The sequence below is a fragment of the Tamandua tetradactyla genome, chromosome 20 (assembly GCF_023851605.1).
Source record: "Tamandua tetradactyla isolate mTamTet1 chromosome 20, mTamTet1.pri, whole genome shotgun sequence".
NCBI classification, from domain to species: Eukaryota; Metazoa; Chordata; class Mammalia; order Pilosa; family Myrmecophagidae; genus Tamandua; species Tamandua tetradactyla.
Window position 1 is genome coordinate 26,763,557 of NC_135346.1, and position 23,448 is coordinate 26,787,004.

The following is a 23,448-nucleotide window of genomic DNA, read 5'->3' on the forward strand; positions in this document are numbered from 1 at the left end:
GCATTCCGTGGAATGTGTCGAACATGTACATACTGCACGTTGCGTTGCAGATCTTCTACAGCTGAGTCATTTCAGGACACGAGTTATGTTTCTAGGAAAAACGGGAGTAAAAAACCAGGGTCAGGGGCTTGCCGTGTTCCCCCTAGGTAGTCCCAGTTACAGGCACTGGTATTCCGCGTCGGGCGGCGGCGTGGTCAAAAAAGGCGCGGCGGCCTCTTTAAGAGGCACAGCACCTTCTCCAAGATACCATCTTGCACCAGGAGTTCACAAGCGCTCTCTACCTACCTTGTTATATTCCTTCTCCTTAACTGGGTACAGCCGACCGGCGGGGTGAGCGAGCTTTTTCATTGGTACTGAGTGCACGGCCCTCCCGATTCCATTGGTTCCCGCGCCCGCCACTCAGCCCTATTTCCCGCCCGACTGAGCCATCCGATTAGGTTGAGTGAGGGCTCTTGGGTTAGTTCCTGTTAGGCCCCGGCCGGGGGAGTAGGTTGAAGTCTCCTAAGATGCCCGGTGGGCGAGGGCTCTGGGAGCTGTGAGGTGGGTGTGAAGAGGCGGCAAGGAGAGACCCACGGCAGGCCTGAAGAAGAGCGGCGGTCAAGCCTACCCTCCCTGCACCATGCTCATAGAGGATGTGGATGCCCTCAAGTCCTGGCTGGCCAAGTTACTGGAGCCTATGTGAGTGAGCCAGGCCCGGCCGGCGCGGCGAACGTGGGCGTTGGGGGCCCGCGGGGGCGTGGGGGGAGGGGAGGCGGCCGGGAGGGGCGGTGCGAAGGAGCGCGATCTGGAGGTCCGGGCGACGTCTGCTCTGTAGTACTATCACCATTGTGGGGGGGAGGGGGAGCAAGGGGCGCAGAGGCGGTGTTGATGTGGAGGGGTGGGGGTGGTGGCGGAGACGGCGAGGGCTTTTTAAACGTAAATATTGAGGTGCTGGAGAGGGTAGCGAGGATAGTGAAGAAATTTTAAATATTGCTATATAATGATTGAGAGAAAATAACAGGGCTGTCGAGGGATTTTTAAATGTGACTATTGGGATCCTGAAGGAAAAAGCAGGATATCAAGTGCTTTACAAACAATTATTTGGGGACAACTAGAAGAAGAGTATCGAGGGTTTTAAAAAACAGTAGATCAGAAAGGGATAACGGACACTGAGGATTTATAGCGATTTTTGGTGAGCCCTAAGGGTTCAAGAATATTGAAGGATTTACAAAATATCAGGAAGCTGAAAGAAATGTGGGCATTGAAAGGCTTTAGAAACTATTAGGGAGCTGATAAGTATAATAGCAAGAAAACTAAGGGATTGTAGGGTGTTATTGAGTAGGTAGTGCTAGAAGAGCTGATAAATTTTTAAATACCATTGGAAGTGGGGAATATTGAGGTTTTTATAAATTTGGTGATTGAAAAGGCTCTTCTGGTATCTAATATTGGAGGAGAGGCCGAAAGGGGTATACCTGCAGCATCTAGGGGTTTTTAGGTAAAAGTACTGGAGGAGTAAAAGGGCTAGCAGGAATAACAAAGGTTTTGTAAATCTTGTTGAAACGGTTGAGAGGACAACCGAAGATACTGGGGTGTTGGATTATTATTGAGGGGCTGAAAAGGATGAGGGAGGCCTGTCCTTTTCAAGTATTTTGGGTAGTGTTAGATAGTTGTAGCACTATTATTCGAAAGCTGGAGAGTGGTAGTAGAGGTACCAACTTTTTGTTTTATAATGATTCTAAGGGATGTTGTGTGTGATTGTGGCGTGTTTGTTTGGGGCACTGAGTTATAGCCAGTCTCTGGAAAAGATTTCCTAGGGTGAAGGAGAGTGGGGACTTGGGGGCTGGAGAAAGATAGCGTCTTTAGACCTCTTAGGTTGGGGTTTTCTGGCTGAAAGAAAAGGAGTAGATGAAGAGATAGGCAGGCTTTGATTAGATCAACTCCCTTTAGTGGAAAAACTGAATGTTTTCCAGAGGTGGAAATAAGGGAAGTGTGGCGGCATGGCAAGATTGAGGCTTTTGGGAGACAGTGTCAAGCTGCTTCTCTGTCTATTTCTTGGTCCTCCTGAGGAACCTTGTTAATTGGCTTCTGTTTTTTTGTCCCTTTTGTTTCTTGGGACAGTACAGTTACACCTAGGAAATAGAGTCCTTTGCAATCCATTGTGTCCCAAGTCTGACCCTAGGGGAATTTTGATGTCTGAAGTGACATTTATGTTTTGAGGATGAAGAGTGAATCGAGCACAGGCATGCATAAATGCACACCAAGTGCTTCTGAAGTTTGCATTAGCAGTGGTTTAGTTAAATTGAAAATGTCTTCTGGACACACTTGAACATTTTGTAGAAGGCGGTAGGCCTCGTGAAGTCTACGTCATACTTTTTCCACAATTAAAAGTCTTAGGATGCAGGGTGGGCCGCGGTGGCTCAGCGGGCAAAGTGCTTGCCTGCTATGCCGGAGGACCTCGGTTCGATTCCCGGCCCCAGCCCATGTAACAAAAACGGAGAAACAGAATACAATAAAACAAGAAAATGTTTAAAATGTTTCCCTTTCTTCCTTCCTTCCTTCCTTCTATCCTTCCTGCCTTCTCTCTGTCTTTCCTTTAAAAAAAAAAAAAAGTCTTAGGATGCAAAAAAATGAAGATGGATTGTGGTGAAGGTGGGAAATGATGATGAAATTGAGCATGTATAGAAAAGTCTGAAAAGAAATAAGATCTATGTGTAAAAGATCTTCATTCTAATTATATTATAGGAGATTTTTTTAAAAAAACTTTTTATTTTGTATTCCTGATCTTCACATTGCCTCCTTTCTCTTTTTTTTTTTAGAACAATTTTCCATACAAGCTCAGATTTTTTTTTGGGGGGGGGCAAAAATCCTTTTAAAAGTATTAAACTTAAATTGTATGTCTTGAGTAGAGGGTAACAGCTTTCTACATTATAGTTACTTGCCTTTTCTTTCTTTTTTTCAATCCCTGAAGTGTTTTTCTTGGGTAGTTTTTTTGTTTGCTTGGTTTCAATTAATGTCAAACTTTAGTTTGGGTAGGAGTGCAAATCTGCTAAGAGTGTTTTTACTTGGCTTTTTTGACTAGACTGATAAAGCTCATAGATATTCCTTAATTTTCATGGATAAAAATTACCTTTCCAAACTGCTAAAAGTAAGTTTCCCCATTTGTTTTCAGTTACATGTTCAATTTATAGCACACTATCATGCTTCTTTCATAAAAAAATTTTTTTTACTTGTTTTGCATTTGTGTTCAATTTACAGCTCACATCATGCTTTAAAAAAATTATTGTGAAAAATAACACTTATACAAAAAAACTAATAAATTTCAAAGTGCACTGCCGCAATTAGTTATAGAAAGATTTCAGAGTTTGGTATGGGTTACAGTTCAACAATTTTAAGTTTTTCCTTCTAGTTACTTTAAGACACTAGAGACTGAAAGAAACATCAATATAATGATTCAGCAGTCATATTCATTTGTTAAATCCTGTCTTCTCTGTTATAATTCCTTCTCCTATGATCCTTCTCCTAATCTTTAGGAATAGTTGGGCTATTCTAACTCCATGATGGAAATGGCTGTTGTTAATAAGGGATAGGGAGATGGAACTAGTTGATGAGTTGGTCATGCTTCTCTCTTTAATTTTTTTTTTTTTACTTCTTTTGGGTTTTTAAAAAAAGATATAAAATCATTAGTTGATCTCTAATAATATAGGTGACTGTCCTAGAACTACAAAATAAAATAACATTTTTTTTTTGGCATGGGCAGGCTCCAGGAATCAAAACCGGGTCTCTGTCATGGCAGGTGAGAATTCTGCCACAGAGCCACTGTTGCTCTGCCCAAAATACTTATTTTTAACTCACATAAATTATGGGGTGGATTTGGGTGGTTTGTGGAAATGCAGATATTACATACATTTTTATTCTTAGTATGCTGACATGGGAGATTATTTTTTGTTTGTTTATACAACCTAAAACATAACAAGTATAAATGATATGTTAAAGTGGGTTGTATTTGTAAATTTACTTTTTGCGTATTCCAGATTCAAGAAAATTTTCATAGCAGATTGGCATGTTGCTACAACAGAATGCTTCAGAGCAGTTGTTGAATTTTCAGATAATGTAGTTGCAGTGGGTATGTTGGACTCATACTATGGCTGAACATGCTTTCCTATTAAACTTTCTTATTTAGCTTAATAAGCAGTTAGCTAAAATTTATAAAAGCCTCCAATATTTAAGGATTTTATAACATGTTACATGTTGACACTGGTGGAACAGGCATATAACAGTTAAGCGATGCTTATATGAGATGATTTTGCAGAAATATTTTTGCTTGATAATGCTAAGAACCTCTGTCATTTACAAATTAACAGTAGTCAGTCTAGTACAGGACAGAGGTAATCTCACTGTACATCCTATAAGTAGAAACAGGAATTGCTGGTGAAAGCCATAGACTGATGTGCTGTTTCTGTGAATTAAGTGCACTAGTAGATTGAATACAATGGAAAGGGGAGCAATGAGATTCACAGATTAAGATAATTTTATTGGCTCATATTTATTCGTTAAATTTATTGGTTTTTTGGTCGTGAGAGTGGGTCTACTTTGGTTAAACTCTAGAGGTTACGTTTTACTCTAGGTTTGCAATTCCTATCAAGTTGGCTAGTGACCTCTATGGTTGTCCATATAAGAGGAAAAAACATCATCCAGGAGCTGTTAAATCTAACCTCCTTGTTGAATAAACTACCGGGAAAAATGAGTATTTTAGAGATATGTTCTTAAAATTGAGAAATACAGATAATTTTTGAATACTTAGTGGCTTCAAATAATTCATGCATCTCTAAAGTGCTGTGGAATTTAAGATTATTCATTAGTTCATAGAAAAGAACTTAAATTGACCAAAAGACTTCTTAACAAGTTTTAGTCTATTACATTAACATATTTGTATTTATATCCTATGGTCTGCCTCCTAAATATATCTGATTTCATTCTTCCTGGCTCAGTTGCTATAGACTAGAAGCCACAGTTGCTTTTATAGCTCTATGTTTTCTACCACTATCTGCTCTCGTTCACTTACAATGTTATTACTTATTTCATTATTAATGTCTTTTATACCATTTGTTATTTCTTACTGTTATTATTTGTTTTCATAGCCATCTTTTGGCCACTTGGCTGCAGGGCAAGGTCTGTCTTGCTCAAAGTAATTCTATTACCAAGCAAGATGCTTGGCACTTAGTAAACATTTAGTAAATGTTTAAAAGAATAAATGTCCTCATAGGTATATTTAGGTTAGTTGATAATTAGAAAAGTAAGATTTAATATTTTTCCCTTTCTCTCTTTTCTTTTTTCATTAAAGAAGTTGCGGGTTTATAGAAAAATCGTGCATCAAATGCAGGGTTGGTAATTTATAAGCCTTGTTACTGTTTCACATATCAGTTTTGGTAAATATGTTAAGTTGCATGAAAGTGACAAAACAAGTTAAGGTTCACATACATGAACAGCAGGCTTTTATTTTTTCCACTCGTTTTTGTCGTAGTCCCACTTGGCAGAAAACCCCTGGATTGGGCTGACCTTCATGTTGAGCGTCCCCTTGGTTTGCTTGACCACCCAGTCTTCTTCAAAGGGGTGCGGGATGGGGCTGTACACATAGTGCTTCTCTCAGATCAGGATGAGAGCAGTGAAGCCAATGAAGAACAGGACAGTGCCCACAATTGTCTTCCACTCGTTGGTACCTCTGTTCATTTCAGCAACGCTCTCATTAAACTTCATGTGATAAAATTAAACTTTTTAATCAATAGAGAGGCTGCTGCAGGAGGCTTACTCTTTCTCTTTCAAGGCCTTCTGGCTGACAGAAAAGGTTCTTGATGTGGGCTAAATCAGGCAAGGGATAGTCTCACCAGTCGACATAAGCTGGGAGAGAATAGTCTTCACTCTTCAGCACACTTCTGTGTGCTCACACACACCAAGGTGGAAATTGCTCGCTTGCCAGTTAGGCTGAATACCCTGGTGGTCAACATTCTGTAGCCACCGCCCCGTGCAGCTGCCTGCTGCGACTGCCCTCAATACCCCAGCTGCTTGCGACTGGAAAAGAGAGACTGTGCTGCCGCATTAACACCTTGCATTGGTGTGGTGCATTTGTTACATTTGGTGGAAGCACATTTTTATTATTGTACTATGGTTCCTTGTTTGTATTGTGCAGCTCCATGGATTTTTTTCTTTAGTAAGATTTTTTTTTTAATAACCTAATTTTGTGGTATATTTAGCTGGTGGCTACTGCTTCTAGGATTTTGATGTTTTAGTCAAAACATCAAAAATATGGTGGTTGCAGCTGACAGATGTATATGTATGTTTTTCCTCCAAATAAATCTAGAGGTATTTTTTCCACATCATATTCATTCATGAGAGCCTTTAATCAATTAAGAGGAGAAGTATAAGTACCAATGTTTGTATGTCTTTAATAATGTGCTAACAGATTCCTAGAACTTAATAGTTACTTACATATACTCTGATAAAATCAGCTCCATTTTTGCTTTTTTCTTTTACTGCCCTGACAAAGGATAAATCTCACAGATATCAAAGTCAGATTTTTTTGTTTTTTATTGCTTACCTTTAAAACTAAAAAGCATAATTGCATGACAAAATGTAGAAGAGAGAAAAACATAAAATTGATTTTGTATGTTTCTTTCAGTTTATCTTTTCATATGGACTCATGCGTTTGTAACCAGAACCAGCCTAAAAGTTTATATCTTGATTTCTCCTATTGACATTGTATTGTAGGTGTTTTTCATATTTGAGTATTGTTTTTATAACCATTACTTCTAATGTATGCCTAGTAACATCCAACAATAAGAGAATAGTTACATTGACTCTACTTTTTCTGTTAAAGATAATGTTTTTATGCAATAAATAGTTATTTAGTACTTTTGGCTTTACTTCATTAGGCTGGTTTCCCATAAGTGCAGCCACTGTGTTAAAGGGTATGAACATTTTTAATGGTGCTTAATATACATTAGGATCAGAAGATTTTTTTTTTCTGTACCCCAATGGTAGGTACATTAGTTGTCTCACTCCTAAACCGAGGTCACACTAAGGTAGAGGAAAATTAGGCCCATATTCAGAGTCATGGAAATTTTTCTGAAGGTGAAAAAGGTTTAAAGGGTCTTGGCTTTTTTCTTAAAGCAAATAGACTGTAATGATTTTCTTATAATGTTTCTTGATTGGGATTTAAGGTAGGGTTTTTACTCTTTAGTCTTGGGATTGGTTATTTATGTCTGAAATCTTCTGTAAAGCTGGTGTACCAACTTAGCAGGTATGTGTAATAGCTGCAAGAGAGGTTTCCATAAAGAGGAAAAAAGACAAATTTGAGAATTTTATAGATGAGGCAATTTTTGAACAGTATTTATGTTGGCTTCCCCTAATAAAAAAAATCATCCTAATTTTATTTGTTATAACTTAAAATAAAAGGTAGATAACTGAAACATGATCATAAAACGTTATTATGCTAGGTATGAATTTCAAGAAGTCTTCATATTTGTAATTTACATTAGGCTTTAGGAAGTTTCTTTTATTGATTCTTAATTTTTTTTCTGTATCTTTGTCAGCACTTGTTATTTTGTTTTTATTTTTTTCATTAAATTAAAAAAAATAACAAACAAAAACATTCTTAACATATGATCATTCCATTGATTCTTAATTTTAACTGGAAGGTTAATATAATAAAATTCATTGAGACTTAGGATATATTTTTTTTTGTGCAACTACACGTTAGAAAAGCTTATAAGCTGTGAAATGGATATTAGTAATGTGGAATTACAGCTGAATTTTAGTTCCACAGGTGTACTACCTGCCTGATCTTGAGTGGATCATTTAATTTGTCTGTACCTTCATTTATCTATAAAATGGATCAAATAATTCGTGTATGTTTTTACGGCCTTTTAAAGACTCTATAGTAGATAGTAATTTAATATAGATATAATTACTTTTTCTAATCTGTTTTAATACAAACCCCCCTACCTTTCCAAGGCACATAATATATTTAAACTAGCCAAGGATCTTAAATTTTAAAATCTCTTCCATTCTAAAATATGTTTATCTTTATATAGTCAAGCAAGAATGAATTCCTATAACCTTTGGTTCCAAATAAGTAACTAAAAGGTTTTAAGAGAAATAAAAAGTGATTTGAGGGAATGGAAGTAACCTTTAATATGTTTTGTAATCTATCTGGAATCTCAGTCAAGCTAGGATTTTTTTTTATTATTATTATTATTTTCTTTTTTTTAAATACCAAAAAACCCACAAAATAAATGCAAACATTCCTATTTTGATCATTCTGTTCTACATGTATAATCAGTAATTCACAATATCATTACATAGTTGCATATTCATCATCATAATCATTTCTTGGAAAAAACAGGAAAAAAAATTATGCATACCATACTCCTTACCCCTCCCTTTCATTGATCACTAGCATTTCAAGCTAAATTTATTTTAACATTAGTTCCCCCTATTATTTATTTTTATTCCGTATGTTCTACTCGTCTGTTGACAAGGTAGATAAAAGGAGCATCATACACAAGGTTTTCACAATCACACAGTCACATTGTGAAAGCTTTATCATTATACAATCATCATCAAGAAACATGCCTATTGGAACACAGCTCTACATTTTCAGGCAGTTCCTTCCAGCCTCTCCATTACATCTTGAATAACAAGGTGATATCTACTTAATGCGTAAGAATAACCTCCAGGATAACCTCCAGGATAACCTCTCGGACTCTGTTTGGAGTCTCTCAGCCATTGACACTTTGTCTCATTTCACTCTTACCCCTATTGGTCTAGAAGGTTTTCTCAATACCTTGATGCTGAGTCTCAGCTCATTCTAGGATTTCTGTCCCACGTTACCAGGAAGGTCCGCACCCCTGGGAGTCATATCCCACATAGACAGGGGGAAGGTGGTGAGTTTGCTTCTTGTGTTGGCTGGAGAGAGAGGCCACATCTGAGCAACAAAAAGATTCTCCTGGGAGTGACTCTTTCAAGCTGGGGTTTTTGTGACACACTTCTTGAAATCTAATTGACTGCTATTAGCATCAGTACCATAGTTACAGTATTGTAATTGTTGGGTTTTAAAGATTTTATAGTAAGAGGTCAGTATGTTGAAAGAATAAATAAGAACAATAGTAAAGGTCTAGAAAATTGCAGCACACAACTCCCCAGTGTGTGTAAATTTTCACCATTTAGTTAGAACAACATTACTATTTCAGGCTGGCAACTTCCTTCATAGCACACTTTGTGGGTACATGTTAAGAGCTATTACATTTAAATGGTTCTGTTCTTTTGTCTGACAGCATGGTTTTGTATTGGATACAAAATTCTAACTCGATTATTAGCAAGTGTTTACTCACAGTAAACAATTAAATTCAGTGATTACATTGTATTCTCCGAACCTATCCTTTTTCCAAGTGAAATACCTTCCTGCAACTATTCATCTTGTGTTTTAACACCATCATATCAAAAAGTACTTAATCAGAAGCAGCCTAATTCTGTGTCTGTTTTCAGCATCTAAACGCTAGTGTATGTATATCTGGGCTTTTTAAAACCACTCCTTATCCAATAATCTGAATGTTTTGCCTGCTTCTCACTAGAGATCTCATATCCTTGCCCATGCTTATGAATTGTGTGGTCATGAGACTTCTTGGAAGGTTCTGATTGCACCAGTGAAAATAGTATTGTGTCTTCCTGCCATTCTTTTTTTCTTTTCTTTTTTTCAAATCTTTTTCTTTCTGTTTTAGAATATCCTCCTTATCCAGGATCAGAACTTTCTAAGTAAAGATGGAAATGTGATTTTCTTTTTTCCCTTTCCCAGCCATTGAATGCTGATTGCAGTTATACTGATCATATATTCTATTGTTCTCAGGAGTGAAATTATGTCTGCTTCCACATGTCTCTTATAAGGTGTTTATAGAATAGCCAAGGGCATGGCATGTGCAACATTTTTTTGAAGTTGGAAATACTATATATCTATTCTAGGATTTAGCAATTGAAGTTACTAAGGTGATTTGTTTAGAATTTTCCAAAATTCATTTTACATTTTTTTTAACTTAAGGAAAATCTTGGCTTTTTTTTTTTTTTAAATATTTTTATTGACATCTTCACGCACATATAATCCATACATGGTATATAATCAGTGGCTCACAGTGTCATCACATAGTGTGTTCATCACCATGTTAATTTTTTGGGAACATTTGCATCACTCCAGAAAAAAAAAAGAAAAAGAAAAACTCGTACATCCTATACCCTTTATCCCTTCCTCTCATTGAATCTACCCGATTTATTTTACCCATTATCCCCCTATTATTTATTTATTTTTTATCCATGTTTTTCTGTTCATCGGTCCATACCCTGGATAAAAGGGACATCAGAGGTTGTGAAAAAGATTTTTACAATCACATAGTCACATTGTAAAAGTTATATCTTTATACACTCGTCTTCAAGAATCGAAGCTATTAGAACACAACGCAACAGTTTCAGGTACTTCCCTCCAGCCACTCCAAAACACCATAATCTAAAAAGGAATATCTATATAATGCATAAGAATATACTCCAGGATAACCTCTCAGCTCTGTTTGACATTTCTCAGCCACTGAAACTTTATTTTGTCTCATTTCTCTCTTCCTCTTTTGGTCAAGAAGGTATTCTCAATCCATGATATTGGGTCCTGGCTCATCCCAGGAGTCATGTCCTATGGTGCCAGCGAGATTTACACCCTCGGGAGTCATGTCCCATGTAGGGGGGGAGGGCAGTGAGTTCATCTGCCCACTTGGCTTAAGTGAGAGTTGACTTTCTTTTAAATTGCATGTGTTCATTAATGTATAACTTATCATCTTTGATCGTTGTACTCTCTTCTAGTGCACTTTCATGCCTGCACATAACTATTTTTTAGTTAGCTGTGAAATTTTTCAAATGAATAGTCATTGCATTTGTTTCTTTTGTATTTGGTAGCTAAAATCAAAATAGGTGTTTAAAGAAATTGACCTTTCTCGCAAACAGTATTAATCTTGGCAGTGAAAAAGATTCTGCTATTTTATTGAATAGACAACTTTAAATATATAGCCTAGAAGGAAGTAAAGGAGCTAGCACTTGGTTTTACTTTTGTTTATTAATCTCATTAGATTGTTGAATATACAGTCGATACTCTGGAGCTGGAAGCCATAAAAGGATATGTGTTTTACTTAAGTGTGCCTTCATGGGGAAATCTAGAATATCAACTGTATGTATATTTACGACATGAAAACTTTTCACTTCGGTGCTATGTAGATAAATGATTAAGACTGACTTGCTATGCATCAGAATTTGGAAACTCAAGGATCATGAGCTACCCTGGCATAGGAAATCGTTTTGAACTTCAAGGTCAAGCTACTACTGAATAGAAAAAAAAAATTTTTGCCACCTTTGCACCATTTCTCTTATCCTTTCTATTTCTAACCCCAGATCCATCCTTACCTGTTTTTTCTTATCGCCCCTAAAGTGTTTGTCAATAATATTTAAGGTGCAATCACTTTCGTCTTTATACTTTTAAAAAAGATCCTTAAAACATTCATTGAAAAGATCAGCAGTGGGGTTGCTCATCATTTTTGTATGATTGTGTTTGGGGTTGTGAGGAATGCTATCAGTCCCATAATTAACTTGCTTCTTCCTGATTGGCCACATAGAACAAATAGTTCCTCGGTGCTTATATAAACCCCATTGAGGTCAGTTGCCACTCTTTTTCACTGAGAGAGCAAATGAACGTACATTTGGTCCAAGGTTCTTAGTATGATGTAAACCTCAAAAATAGGAGACAAACCAGCTGTTTTGTAGAAATAACCAGAAAAGGAAAATCTTACTTGCAGTATTTATGCCCATTTGTATTAGTCACCTATGTTTGCAGTAACTTTTTAAAACAAGGGTTTTAGCATTTGCCTTTCCAAGGTAAGGTTGGCTTCGTCAATAACCCCACTGTTAAATGTGTTTTTAAATTTTTGTTTTCTCTTTTTCTAACTAGATGTGATGCTGACCCTTCAGCCTTAGCCAACTATGTTGTAGCACTGGTCAAGAAGGACAAGCCTGAGAAAGAATTGAAAGCCTTTTGTGCTGATCAACTTGATGTCTTTTTACAAAAAGGTAATTATTATAGGTCTTCAAACAAGTATTTAAGTAAATATTTTTAATTTAAATCTTTTTGATACAGTCTTAAAGATAAACACATGATAGGAAAAAAAAGTGGTCAGATTCCTTTGACTTCTTGAATATATCCTTGCGTTCTCAATTATTACATGTTTTGGCACAATTGCTTTTTTTCCTTTCTTTTCCATTTCTGATTCTTTTCCTAGTAGATGGTTGGGAAATATGTAGGGATAATAAAATTGTTGATTAGGAAAATGAACCTATTGTTTTTTCCCTCTTGACTGGGTTTCTTAATATTCAAGTGGTGGGCATGATCCTCTTCTCTTTGTACAGTTAACTTCCATCCTCTCTCCATGATCCTGTCTATGGTATTTGCCAATACCTACAAAGCTATAGTGTTCCCACAGCCTCTTATCTCATCTCCTATCACTCCTTTCACTTTTCCTTCCTAGCCACATTGATCACCTTGCTGTTGTTTGAACATGGCAAACATGTTCCCAGAATAGGACCTTTGTATTTGCCATGTCCTTACCTAGGACATGGTTCTCTCTCTTACTTTTTAGGTCTCTTTTTGAAATGTCATCTTTCTGCAGTTTCCCCTGAGTATCCTATTTGTAATAGAACATCCCACGCTCCCACTCACTTGCTCCTTCTCTCAAACTGACTTTGTTATTTTTTCATAACACTCGTCACTACTGTCACATTATAAATTTATTTGCCTTTTTATCGTCTCTGTCCCCCTATTCCTGTTTTGTCTTTTCCCTTCTTTAGAGTGGAAATGTGATAGTGTTTAGCATATATAATAAATATTGTTGAATGGGGATGATATACACTTATTGGTTGATCCAGGCGTTGATGATGAGAAGATACTCTTTAATTCAAAGAGCTACTAAGAAAAGATAGTAAATTTGCTTCTCAGTCTTAAATGGGATCATATGTTTTTCATGTATTTTAAGGTTTTTTTAATACAAAAAACATTTACAAAATTTCTCTCTAGTATAGATGAGTTCTTTTCTAAACATATTCATTTATATTACTCAATTTATATTAAAGATGAGTCGTGAAATGTAGAACATTGGAAAAAATAAATTAAAAATAAAAACAAGAAATCAAGGTAAAAGATAAATGTTTGTTTATTAGACTCCTAAGAGTTCCTTGTTATAAAGACTTTATTTTTTAATAACTTTTAATTACAAAAGCAGTACTCATCAGAAAGAATTATAAAATACATTTTAAAAAGAAGAAAATAAACAGTCATAAATTCACCACTAGAGAGAGGAAATCATTCTTATGTACCTGTGTAGTCTTTCTAGACCAAGGCTGTCCCATAGCACTTTCTGCAAGGGTGAATATGTACTGAATCTGTACTTTCCAATTAAGTAGTTAGTTGAAATGTGCCTAATGTGACTAAGGAACTGATTTTTTAAATTTTATTTATTTATTTATACATTTACTTGGGCAGGCACCAGGAATCAAACCTGGGTCTCCAGCATGGCAGGTGAGAACTCTGCCTGCTGAGCCACCGTGGCCCGTCCAAGGAACTGATTTTTAAATTTAATTTTAATTAAATTAATTTAAATAGCTACATGTGGCTAGTGGCTACCATTTTGGACAACACAGCTCTTGTCTGTGCTTATACATATTAAAGTGGTATTTACACATTCTTTTGTAATATGTTTTTTTTTACTCAACAGCCTATTTAAAATACTGCTTAATGTTAGATGCTTATCTATATATTTTTCTTTATTGGGTTATATGTTTTTTGAATTACAGAAGTAATACTTTGTTAAAAGTTTTACACATACAGAAATGTGTAAACAAAATTGCTGTTAAAGGGTCAATCTGTATATCATTTTAAAGTTATATGTAACAGTTGACAAGAGCTAACCATTTTATAATCATGGAAAAATGCTTACTACACAGATTAATAGTATAAATACTTTTTTGAAAAAGCTTAACATACAAACATTCTTAACCATACAAACATTCCATACATGGTGTACAACAGTGACTCACAATATCATCACATAGTGTGTATTCATCCCCATGATCATTATTTTGAACATTTGCATCACTCTGGAAAAAGAAAGGAAAAACCTTACACATACCATACCCCTTACCCCTCCCTCTCTTTTACCACTAATAGTATAAAGACTTTTTAAGAATATTTTTTTCTGAGGAAAAAATGTGACATTTTAGAATTAACTGTTTATATAAAATGTATAATAATTGCAGTGTAAGCAGAATCTGTGTTGTGCTTTTAATATGCTTTTTAGCTGTTCCAGGATATGACCAATGAAAGTTATTTATATTTGGATTTAATAAAACAATATATATATTCTAACATTTAAACTTTTAGTAAATTCATCTGGTTTTCCCCTTTCAATTCACATGAAAAAGTTTCAAAATAGGACAGCCCTTGAAACACAAAAAAAGATTTCATTTCTTTTCATGCCAGTGTTTATTTTTTCCACTTATTTTTTAATGCAATTTTATGAGCTATATTCATACAACATACGTTCCATCCAAAGTATACAATCAAAGCTCACAGAAGCATCACATGGTTCATCACTACATTTTTTTTGCCACATCATTATATATTCATCACCATGATCATTTTTAGAATATTTGCATCACTCCACTTAAAGAAATAAAAGAAAAATACCATAATCCCATACCCTTTACCCTTCCCTCTCATTGACCACTAGTATTACAATCTACCTCTCCCCACAAGCCTTTAATTATTTTTGTCCTATTTTTTATTCATCTGTCCATGCTCTGGATTAAGGGAGCATCAGCCACGAGGTTTTCACTGTCACATAGTTACCTTGTAAAAGCTATATAGTTATACAATCGTCTTCAGGAATCAAGGCTACTGGAATATAAGTTCAGCAGTTTCAGGTACTTCCCTCTAGCCACTCCAATATACCATAAACTGAAAAGGGATAGCTACATAATACATCAGGATAACCTCTTGACTCTGTTTGGAATCTCTCAGCCATTGAAACTTTGTCTCATTTCTCTCTTACCGCTTTGGGTCAAGAATGCTTTCTCAATTCCGTGTTGAGAAAGCATCCTGGCTCATCCCCAGGAGTGATTGCCACGTGCCAGAGAAATTTATACCCCAGGAGTTGTGTCCCATGTAGTGGTGGTGGTGGGATGGGGGAGTGAGTTCACCTGCTGAGTTGACTTAGAGAGAGAGGCCACATCTGACAACAAAAGAGGTTTTCTGGGGGTGACTCAGGCATAATTCTAAGTAGGCTTAGCTTCTCCATTACAGGAATAAGTTTCACAGGGGCAAGCCCCAAGATTGAGGGTTTGGCCTATTAAATTGGTTGTTCCCAATGCTTGCGAGAATATCAGGAATTTCCTAGATAGGGGAGTTTAATATTTCCTCCTTTCTCCCCTAAGGGGACTTGGCAATTACTTTTTTATTCTCTGCCCAAACTACTCTGAGATGTATTGGGGCATCCTACTAACCTATACAAACCAACAAGATTTTACTCCCTATTCAAGGTGCCATGCAATCATGTGTTTTAATTATAATTTTTTAGTAGCAATTCATTTAATCTAGCAGTATAAACATAGACTATGAAAAGTCTCTCACCTGTTCTTCATCTACCTCCTTCGCATTCCCACTGCACATTTTTGTCAGTTTTTGTGTCCTTTCAGAGTTTCTCTATGCAAATATAGGCAGATACAAATATTTACTTCTATATCTTTTAGATCTGGTATTATTAGTACTTATTCTTTTTATAGCTGCCATGTTTTCCATTGTATGGTTGTCCCATAATTTTTTTAACTACTCTCGTTCATGGAAATATGGGTTATTTCCAGTCTTTTGCTACTACAAACAATGGTCAAACGAATAATCATGAATATATATAATTTTGCAAACGAGCAGGTGTGTTGGAAGAATAAAAAACCAGAAGGGGGTTTCTCTTCCATAAGGATGGCCCATTTTCCGCAGCTTTGCCAACAGAGTGTGTTGTGAAATTATTATTTTTTTGTTTGTACAACATTTAAATAATGTTTCTTTTCCTTAGAAACTTCAGGTTTTGTGGATAAACTCTTTGAAAGTCTCTATACTAAGAATTACCTTCCACCTTTGGAAACAGTTAAACCTGAGCCGAAACCTCCAGTCCAAGAAAAAGAAGAAATTAAAGAGGAGGTAATGCAAATTTTTGTTTTGCTTGTGGAAGCTTCTTTAATCATGTTACCATTATCTTTCTTAGTTGGAAGTTGAGCTCTTTAAAAGTGTCTATCAATGAAGTTTCTGAGTTTTAGCATGTTGCAGATTCTTTATCAGAAATTCTTAGTTCCTTGGACTTGAAGAGCTGTAAGAATTTCAGAGAGCATGTTCAGAAATCCAAGAAATATTTTAAGTAATATTGATCAATTTAGAGGAATCTTATACAATACCTTTAAAAGCAGAAAGCATGGTTAAATATAGAGACTGGACTGAAGTAAAGTATTAATGAAACCTCGAGAAAAATACTTAGATAACAAATGTCATGTAAATATAGAAACCATTTACTTTTTTTTTTTTTACAATATAGTTTTTTTAAATAGTTAATATCATTGTCAACATTGGAAATGAAAGAGGAGAAGAATGTTATTACAAGTTGAGCTATAAAAAGATTGTAGATGATAACCTAGTTGTTTGACCTAAGAAGAAAATTTTATCAAAAATTTATTTTATCAAAAAGTTTATTCATAACTCCTTTTATATATAGACAGGAATGTGAGTTCTAAAATCAGCCTGCCTGAATTAAAATAGCAGCTCTACAGCAAGCTACTTAACTTCTCTGTTCCATTTTCTCATCGACAAAATGAAAATCATTACTTAACTCACTGAGGGTTAAATTTTATGTATATAATTTCCTATTAGAGACACATATGTTGATTATTATATAAAAATTTTTCCAGCTTTTGTTTTATATTTATTCTGAAGATAAAATAACTTTTTCTTTTAGCTCTTTATTTGGAAATAATTTTAAACTTACAGAAAAATTATAAGAATAGTACCAAAATATCATATAAAGACTGTCTGCCTAGATTCACTTATGGATCATTTTGCCCCATTTGCTCTCCCTATTTATATTACACACATATTACTTTTTTTCTGAATCATTTGGGAGTTAAGTTATATATATCATGGTTCTTGACCCCTAAATACTTCAGTGTGTGTTTCCTAAGAATAAGCATATTCTCTTAGATAACTATAGTACTGTCTTCAGCTTTTGAAAATTTAGTGTCCAGTGTCCCAATTTCAGTTTTGTCAGTTGATTTAACAATGTCCCTTTTTTGTAGCATGTTCTTTTCCTCTTTAGGTTCACATTGTATTTAGTTGTCATTCCATATATATTTTTAAGTGCTAAGCTGATTGAATTTATCTGATATTAAAAGAAAAAATGTAGCTGTACTTAATTTAGATCAAATGAGACCATTGTACCTATTTTGTTTTTAGCTTATGTCCTCTGATCATCCTGTACAATTCTTTAAAATAAGAGAGGTTCCCTGTGTGTTTCTTTAAGTAATGGAACTAGGAACAAACTTTTCTTTTGGTACTTTGTAGTATATAATTTTGCTTTATCCTTTTATAATCAAAGTTTTTTGTGTACATACTGTTTTCTACGACCATTGAAAGTCCGTAAAGTGTCCAAAAACAGTTGGTTTGAAAAATTGCACTAGCTTGAGTTTTTTTTTATATAGAAATATCATTTTAATACCAAAATAAAGTGAAATAAAAATAGTGAATAGATAAGTTGTATTAGTCATCCGATGGAATTCTGTACAGCTATGACAATGAATGCTCTAGAGCAGGAGTCAGCAAAGGCAGCCTACAGATCAGGTTGGGCCCATCACTTGTTTTTGTATGGCCCAGGATCTGAAATCAGTTTTTATTGTTAAATTGTGAAAAATAATATTTTTACATAAAAGCAATACATTTCAAAGCACACTGAAACAATTGTAGAACAGATTTTAGAGTTTAGTATGGGCTACAATTCCACAATTTTAAGATTTTATTTCTAGGCTGCTCCAAGACACTGGAGACTAAAAGAAATATCAATATAATGATTCATTAGCTTGAGTTTTAAAGGGATAAAAAGCACATTGGTGCACTATTTCATTTTGTATCTTTATAGTGTATCCTAATTTCAAAAATTGGAAAAAATCCAAATTGGCTTTTGAGTAGAGCTATGCTTAGGCTTTCTCTCTGGCATTTTCCCTGTTTTTCAATATTTTAACTTAACTGTCATTACCACCATGAATAACAATTCATATGATGGTTTAGTCTGCTACTTAACCTGAAATAAAAGCAGTTTGACAGCAGCATATACTTTTGGCTAACAGTCTCTCTACTTTTCTGGTCTATCTTCAGTTGATATAGTTGCTCTATTAGGGTACTGAGAAGCAAATCTACCTAATGACTAGCCATCTTAACTTTCTTTGGTTCCTAGTTACTTCTATACCATGAGTTATTTTATAATTAGACTATTAGCCACTGGGGGAACCAGGTGAGAGAATTCAGATCAGTGGCACAGTTCACCCTAACAAACAACTTGGTAGATAGTGTGCCATGATTTATTGAGCACACTGAATTTGATCTGCAATTGAAAAATTATTTGTAAATTTACTGTAGTTACAATTTGCTTTTTTTAAAAAAAACTTTTTTTATTCTATAATATAACATATATATAAAGCAAAGAAAGAAAAAAGCAATAGTTTTCAAAGCACTCTTCAACAAGTATTTACAGGACAGATCCCAGAGTTTGTCATGGGCTACCATACCATCATCTCAGAGTTTTCCTTCTAACTGCTCTAGAACATCAGAGGCTAGAAGGAATATATATATTTTTTATCATCACTTTTTTCTTTTTTGTGAAAAATAACATATATACAAAAAAGCAATAAATTTCAAAGCACAGCACGACAATTAGTTGTAAAACGAATTTCAGAGTTAGCTGCTCTAAGACACTGGAGACCAAGAGAAATATCAATATAATGATTCACCAATCATACTCGGTTGTTAAACCCTAATTTCTCTGTATAATACCACTATCATCTTTGATCTTTCTCCCACTCTTTAGGGGTATTTGGGCTATAGATTTGCTGCTTTTAAACCCTTTAACCTTGTCTTTCTGCGTTCATAAGCTTATAAAAGAACAGTCAGTGAAAATAATAGATCTTTGATATTATAATTATTTATTTACATGTACCACGTTCATTTGAAATAATAGAAAGCAGTTTTTCTTAGTTCCGAGGCATAGGTTTATGTCTAAAAATAGGAGCTCCCTAGTAGTGTTTTATTTTGCTTTTGTCTGAAAGCATTCTTTATTTCATTTTAATTAAAAAAAAACTCGGGCATTCACGGTGGCTCAGCAGGCAAGAATGCTTGCCTGCCGTGCCAGAGGACCCAGGTTCGATTCCCGGTGCCTGCCCATGTAAAAAAAAAAAAAAAAACTTGTTATAGAGAATTTTGAACATTCATTGAAGGAATTAGAATAGTATAATGAACTTCCATGTCTCATCACCCAGCCCTTTATCCACATACCCATTCTTATACCTTTATTTGTAAAATGGGTCAGTGGAACCAAGACTCTTAAACTGTATGGCCATGATAGACCAAAATAATAATTAAAACCTCTTAAATACTTAAATAATGATCAAACTTCTAATTTGTGAGGTTAAAAAAAAATTAAGCCAGGTGGATGACATAAGGAAAACTTTTAAATGCCTGATGACAATCTGGTTCTGAATTGTGGAAAAGATTAAATCCTTGGCATAGGAAGTTCTAAAAAGCTTACTTAAAAGAGGGAAAAAATGCAGATTATTTACTTTTATTTAACTTAAAAAAATTTATATTGAGACATCTTCACACCCATACACTGCATACATGATGTACAATCACTGGTTCACAGTATCATCACATAGTTGTGTATTCATCACCATGATGATTTTTATAACATTTGCATCACTCCAGAAAAAGAAATAAAAGAAAAAACTCATACATCCCGTACTGTCTACCACTCCCTCTCATTGACCACTAGTGCAATCTACCCAATTTTTTATCTTTTATATCCCATTATTATTTATTTATTTTCTATCCTTATTATTTATTCATCTGTCCATACCCTGGATGAAAGGAGGATCAGGCAACAATGTTTTCACAGACACACGGTCACATTGTAAAAGCTGTATAGTACTACAATCTTCTTTAGGAATCAAGGCTATTGGAACACAGCTTAACAGTTTCAGGGACTTCCCTCCAGCCAATCCAATACACCATAAATTAAAAAGGGATATCTATATAATGCATAAAAATAACCTCCAGGATAACCTCTCGACTCTATGTGAAATCTCTGAGCCATTGAAACTTTATTTTGTTTTAGTTTTCCTCCTTTTAGTCAAGAAGCCTTTCTCAATCCCATGGTGCTGGGTCCCGGATTATCCCAGGAGTTTCATCCCATGTTGCTAGGGAGATTTATACACCCTCATGTCCCAAGTAGGGGGTTATTTAACTTTTAAAAAGATTTTGTTATAAAAGTGTTGGAATAAAGCCAGAATAATATAATAAACTATAATCATCATCTAGCTTCAATAATTTTAGACCCAAGGCCAGTCTTTTTTTCTGTACCTCCAAACATTCCTTCATTTTCTTAATCAGATGTCTAGTCATTGTTTAAATCTCAAATTGTTCATAAATGTCCTTTTTTTCTATTTGTTTGAATCAAGATACATGTATTGTGATTGGTTGATATATATTTTATGTTTTGTTTTGTTCCTTAATGTTTGAAACTTTTTATTGAAGTATACCGTGCTTACAGAGAAAAGTTCTTACATCATAATTGTATAGCTCAGTTAATTTTCACAGAGTGAACACACCTGTGTAACCAGCACCCAGGTCAAGAAACAGAACCTTAACAGAATTCCAGGAGCACCATGTGTGATTCCTTCCAGTCCCCAACTCTTTTCCCTCAAGGTAGCCACTACCCTTATTTCTAATATCATATATTTCTCCTGTTTCTGTATTTTGCATAGAATGTATCATGCAGTCTTTTGTCTAGCTTCTTTACTCAGTATCGGGTTTGTGAGATTTGTCCATATTATGTATGCCTTTTGACTTCTTATAATAGCTTTATTGAGGTATAAGTCACATACCGTACAGTTGACTCATTTAAAGTGTACAATTCAGTGTTTTTACTATGTTTGCAGAGGTGTGCAACCATCACCACAATCAATTTTAGAATGTTTTGGTCATCCCAAAAAGAAACACTGTACCCCCCAGCTATCACCCCTCAAAATTACACCCACCCCTAGCCCTAGACAATCACTGTCTAGTTTCTGTCTCTATGTAATATGTGGTCTTTTGTGACTGACTACTTCAACTTAGCATTTTCAAGGTTCAACCATGTTGTAGCTTGTATCAGTACTTCATTTCTTTTTTTCTTTTATTGTGGTAAAATACACATAACATAAAATATACCACATTCAGCATTTTAAAGTGTATATTTCTGTGGCATTTAGTACTTTCACATTATTTTGCAGCCATCACCACTATCTGGTTTTAGGACATTTTCATCACCCCAGAAGGAAACCCCTTATCCATTAGCACTTAATCCCCATTCACCCCTACCTTTAACTCTTGGTAACTACTGCTCTGCTTTCTATCTCTATGAATTTGCCTATTCTGGGAATTTCATATGCCTGGTATCATATAATATTTGGCTGTTTGTGTCTGGCTTCTTTCAGCATAATTTTTTTGAAGTTCATCCATGTTGTAGCATTATCAATACTTTATTCTTTTTTGATTTTAATTTTTTAAAGAAACTGTGGGATTACAGAAAAATCATGCATAAAATGCATGGCTCTCATATACTACCCTATTAGTAACAACTTGCATTAGTGTGATACATTTGTTACATTTGTTGAAAGCACATTTTTACAATTTTACTGTTAACTGTAGTTCATTGTTCACAGTAGAATTCACTGTGTTGTACAATTAAGGTTTTTTAAAAAAAATTTTATTCTAGTAATATATACGACCTAAAATTTCCCCCTTTTAATTATATTCACAATGTTGTGTTATCATCATTACCATTCATTACCAAAACTTTATAATCAACCCAAATAGAAACTGAACAATTTAAACATTAACTCCCCATTTCCTATCCCCAAACCCAGCCCCTAGTAACATGTATTCTAGATGCTAACTCTGAGTTTGCTTATTCTGATTATTTCAAACAACTGAGATCATACACTATTTGTCCTTTTGTGTCTCACTTATTTCACTCAACATGATGTCTTCAAAATTCATCCATGGTGTTGCATGAATAAGAAAATTTCATTCCATTTTATTGCTAAATAATATAACATTATATCTATGCCACAGTTGCCGCACCATTTTACATTCCCACCAACAATGAATGAATATCCCTATTCGTCACATGTTCTCCAATACTTGTACTCTTCTGTTCTTTCAATAGTAGCTATTCTTGTAGGTGTAAAATGGTATCTCGTTGTGGGTTTGATTTGAATTTCCCTGATAGTTAATGTGTCAGGCATCTTTCAAGTGCTTTATAGATATTTCTATGTCCTCTTTGGAGAAGTGTCTGCTCAAGTTTTTGACCTTTTTTTTTTTTAAACATGGGCAGGCACTGGGAATTGAACCCAGGTCCTCTGGCATGGCAGGCAAGCATTCTTGCCTGCTGAGCCACCGTGGCCCACCCTGCCCATTTTTTAATTGGATTGTTCTTTTATTACTGAGTTGTAGGATTTCCTTTTATATTTCAGATATTAAACCATTATCAAGTATGTGCTTTCCAAATATTTTCTCCCATTAAGTAGGTTTGTGTTCACTTATGTGATAAAGGCCTTTGAAGTGCAAAATGTTTTTATATATTAATTTTTTTTTTTTTTACATGGGCAGGCCCCGGAAATTGAACCTGGGTCTCTGGCGTGGCAGGTGAGAATTCTACCACTGAGCCACTGTTGCCCGCCCTTAAATTTTTTAAGAAGTCCCATTTATCTATTTTTTTCTTTTGTTGCTTGTGCTTTGGGTGAAAAGTCCAAGAAACATCGCCTAACAAGATCCTGCTGATGATTCCCTACATTTTCTTCTAGGCGTTTTAAGTCCTAGTTCTTATGTTTAGATCTTTGATCCATTTTGAGTTAATTTTTATATATAGTGTAAAATGGGCCTCCTTCTTCATTCTTGGCATTTTTAAGAGTAGCTTTCCTCAATTAATACATATTCATAAAAAAATCATCCCTGGAAAATACAGAAAAACAAAAAGAAGGAAACAGACCTCCAAGCTC

The 23,448-nt window shown here is 35.0% G+C and overlaps 1 protein-coding gene and 1 pseudogene across 6 annotated transcripts in view; one reads left to right on the plus strand and one right to left on the minus strand.

The window, feature by feature from the left end:
* The first annotated feature begins 410 nt into the window (after positions 1-410).
* The window catches only part of RBM27 (RNA binding motif protein 27), an 82,421-nt gene continuing 59,383 nt past the window's right edge, over positions 411-23,448 (plus strand). For 3 of the 6 annotated variants that reach the window (XM_077137317.1, XM_077137321.1, XM_077137318.1), the window contains exons 1-4: positions 411-678; positions 12,005-12,123; positions 16,173-16,297; positions 21,005-21,112. In XM_077137317.1, the coding sequence (XP_076993432.1) occupies positions 620-678; positions 12,005-12,123; positions 16,173-16,297; positions 21,005-21,112 (411 nt within the window). In that variant the 5' untranslated portion in view covers positions 411-619. The remainder of the gene's footprint in view (positions 679-12,004; positions 12,124-16,172; positions 16,298-21,004; positions 21,113-23,448) is intronic. The other 3 variants (XM_077137319.1, XM_077137320.1, XM_077137322.1) reach the window with 1 other exon arrangement.
* LOC143664500 (cytochrome c oxidase subunit 4 isoform 1, mitochondrial pseudogene) lies at positions 5,435-5,981 on the minus strand (annotated as a pseudogene).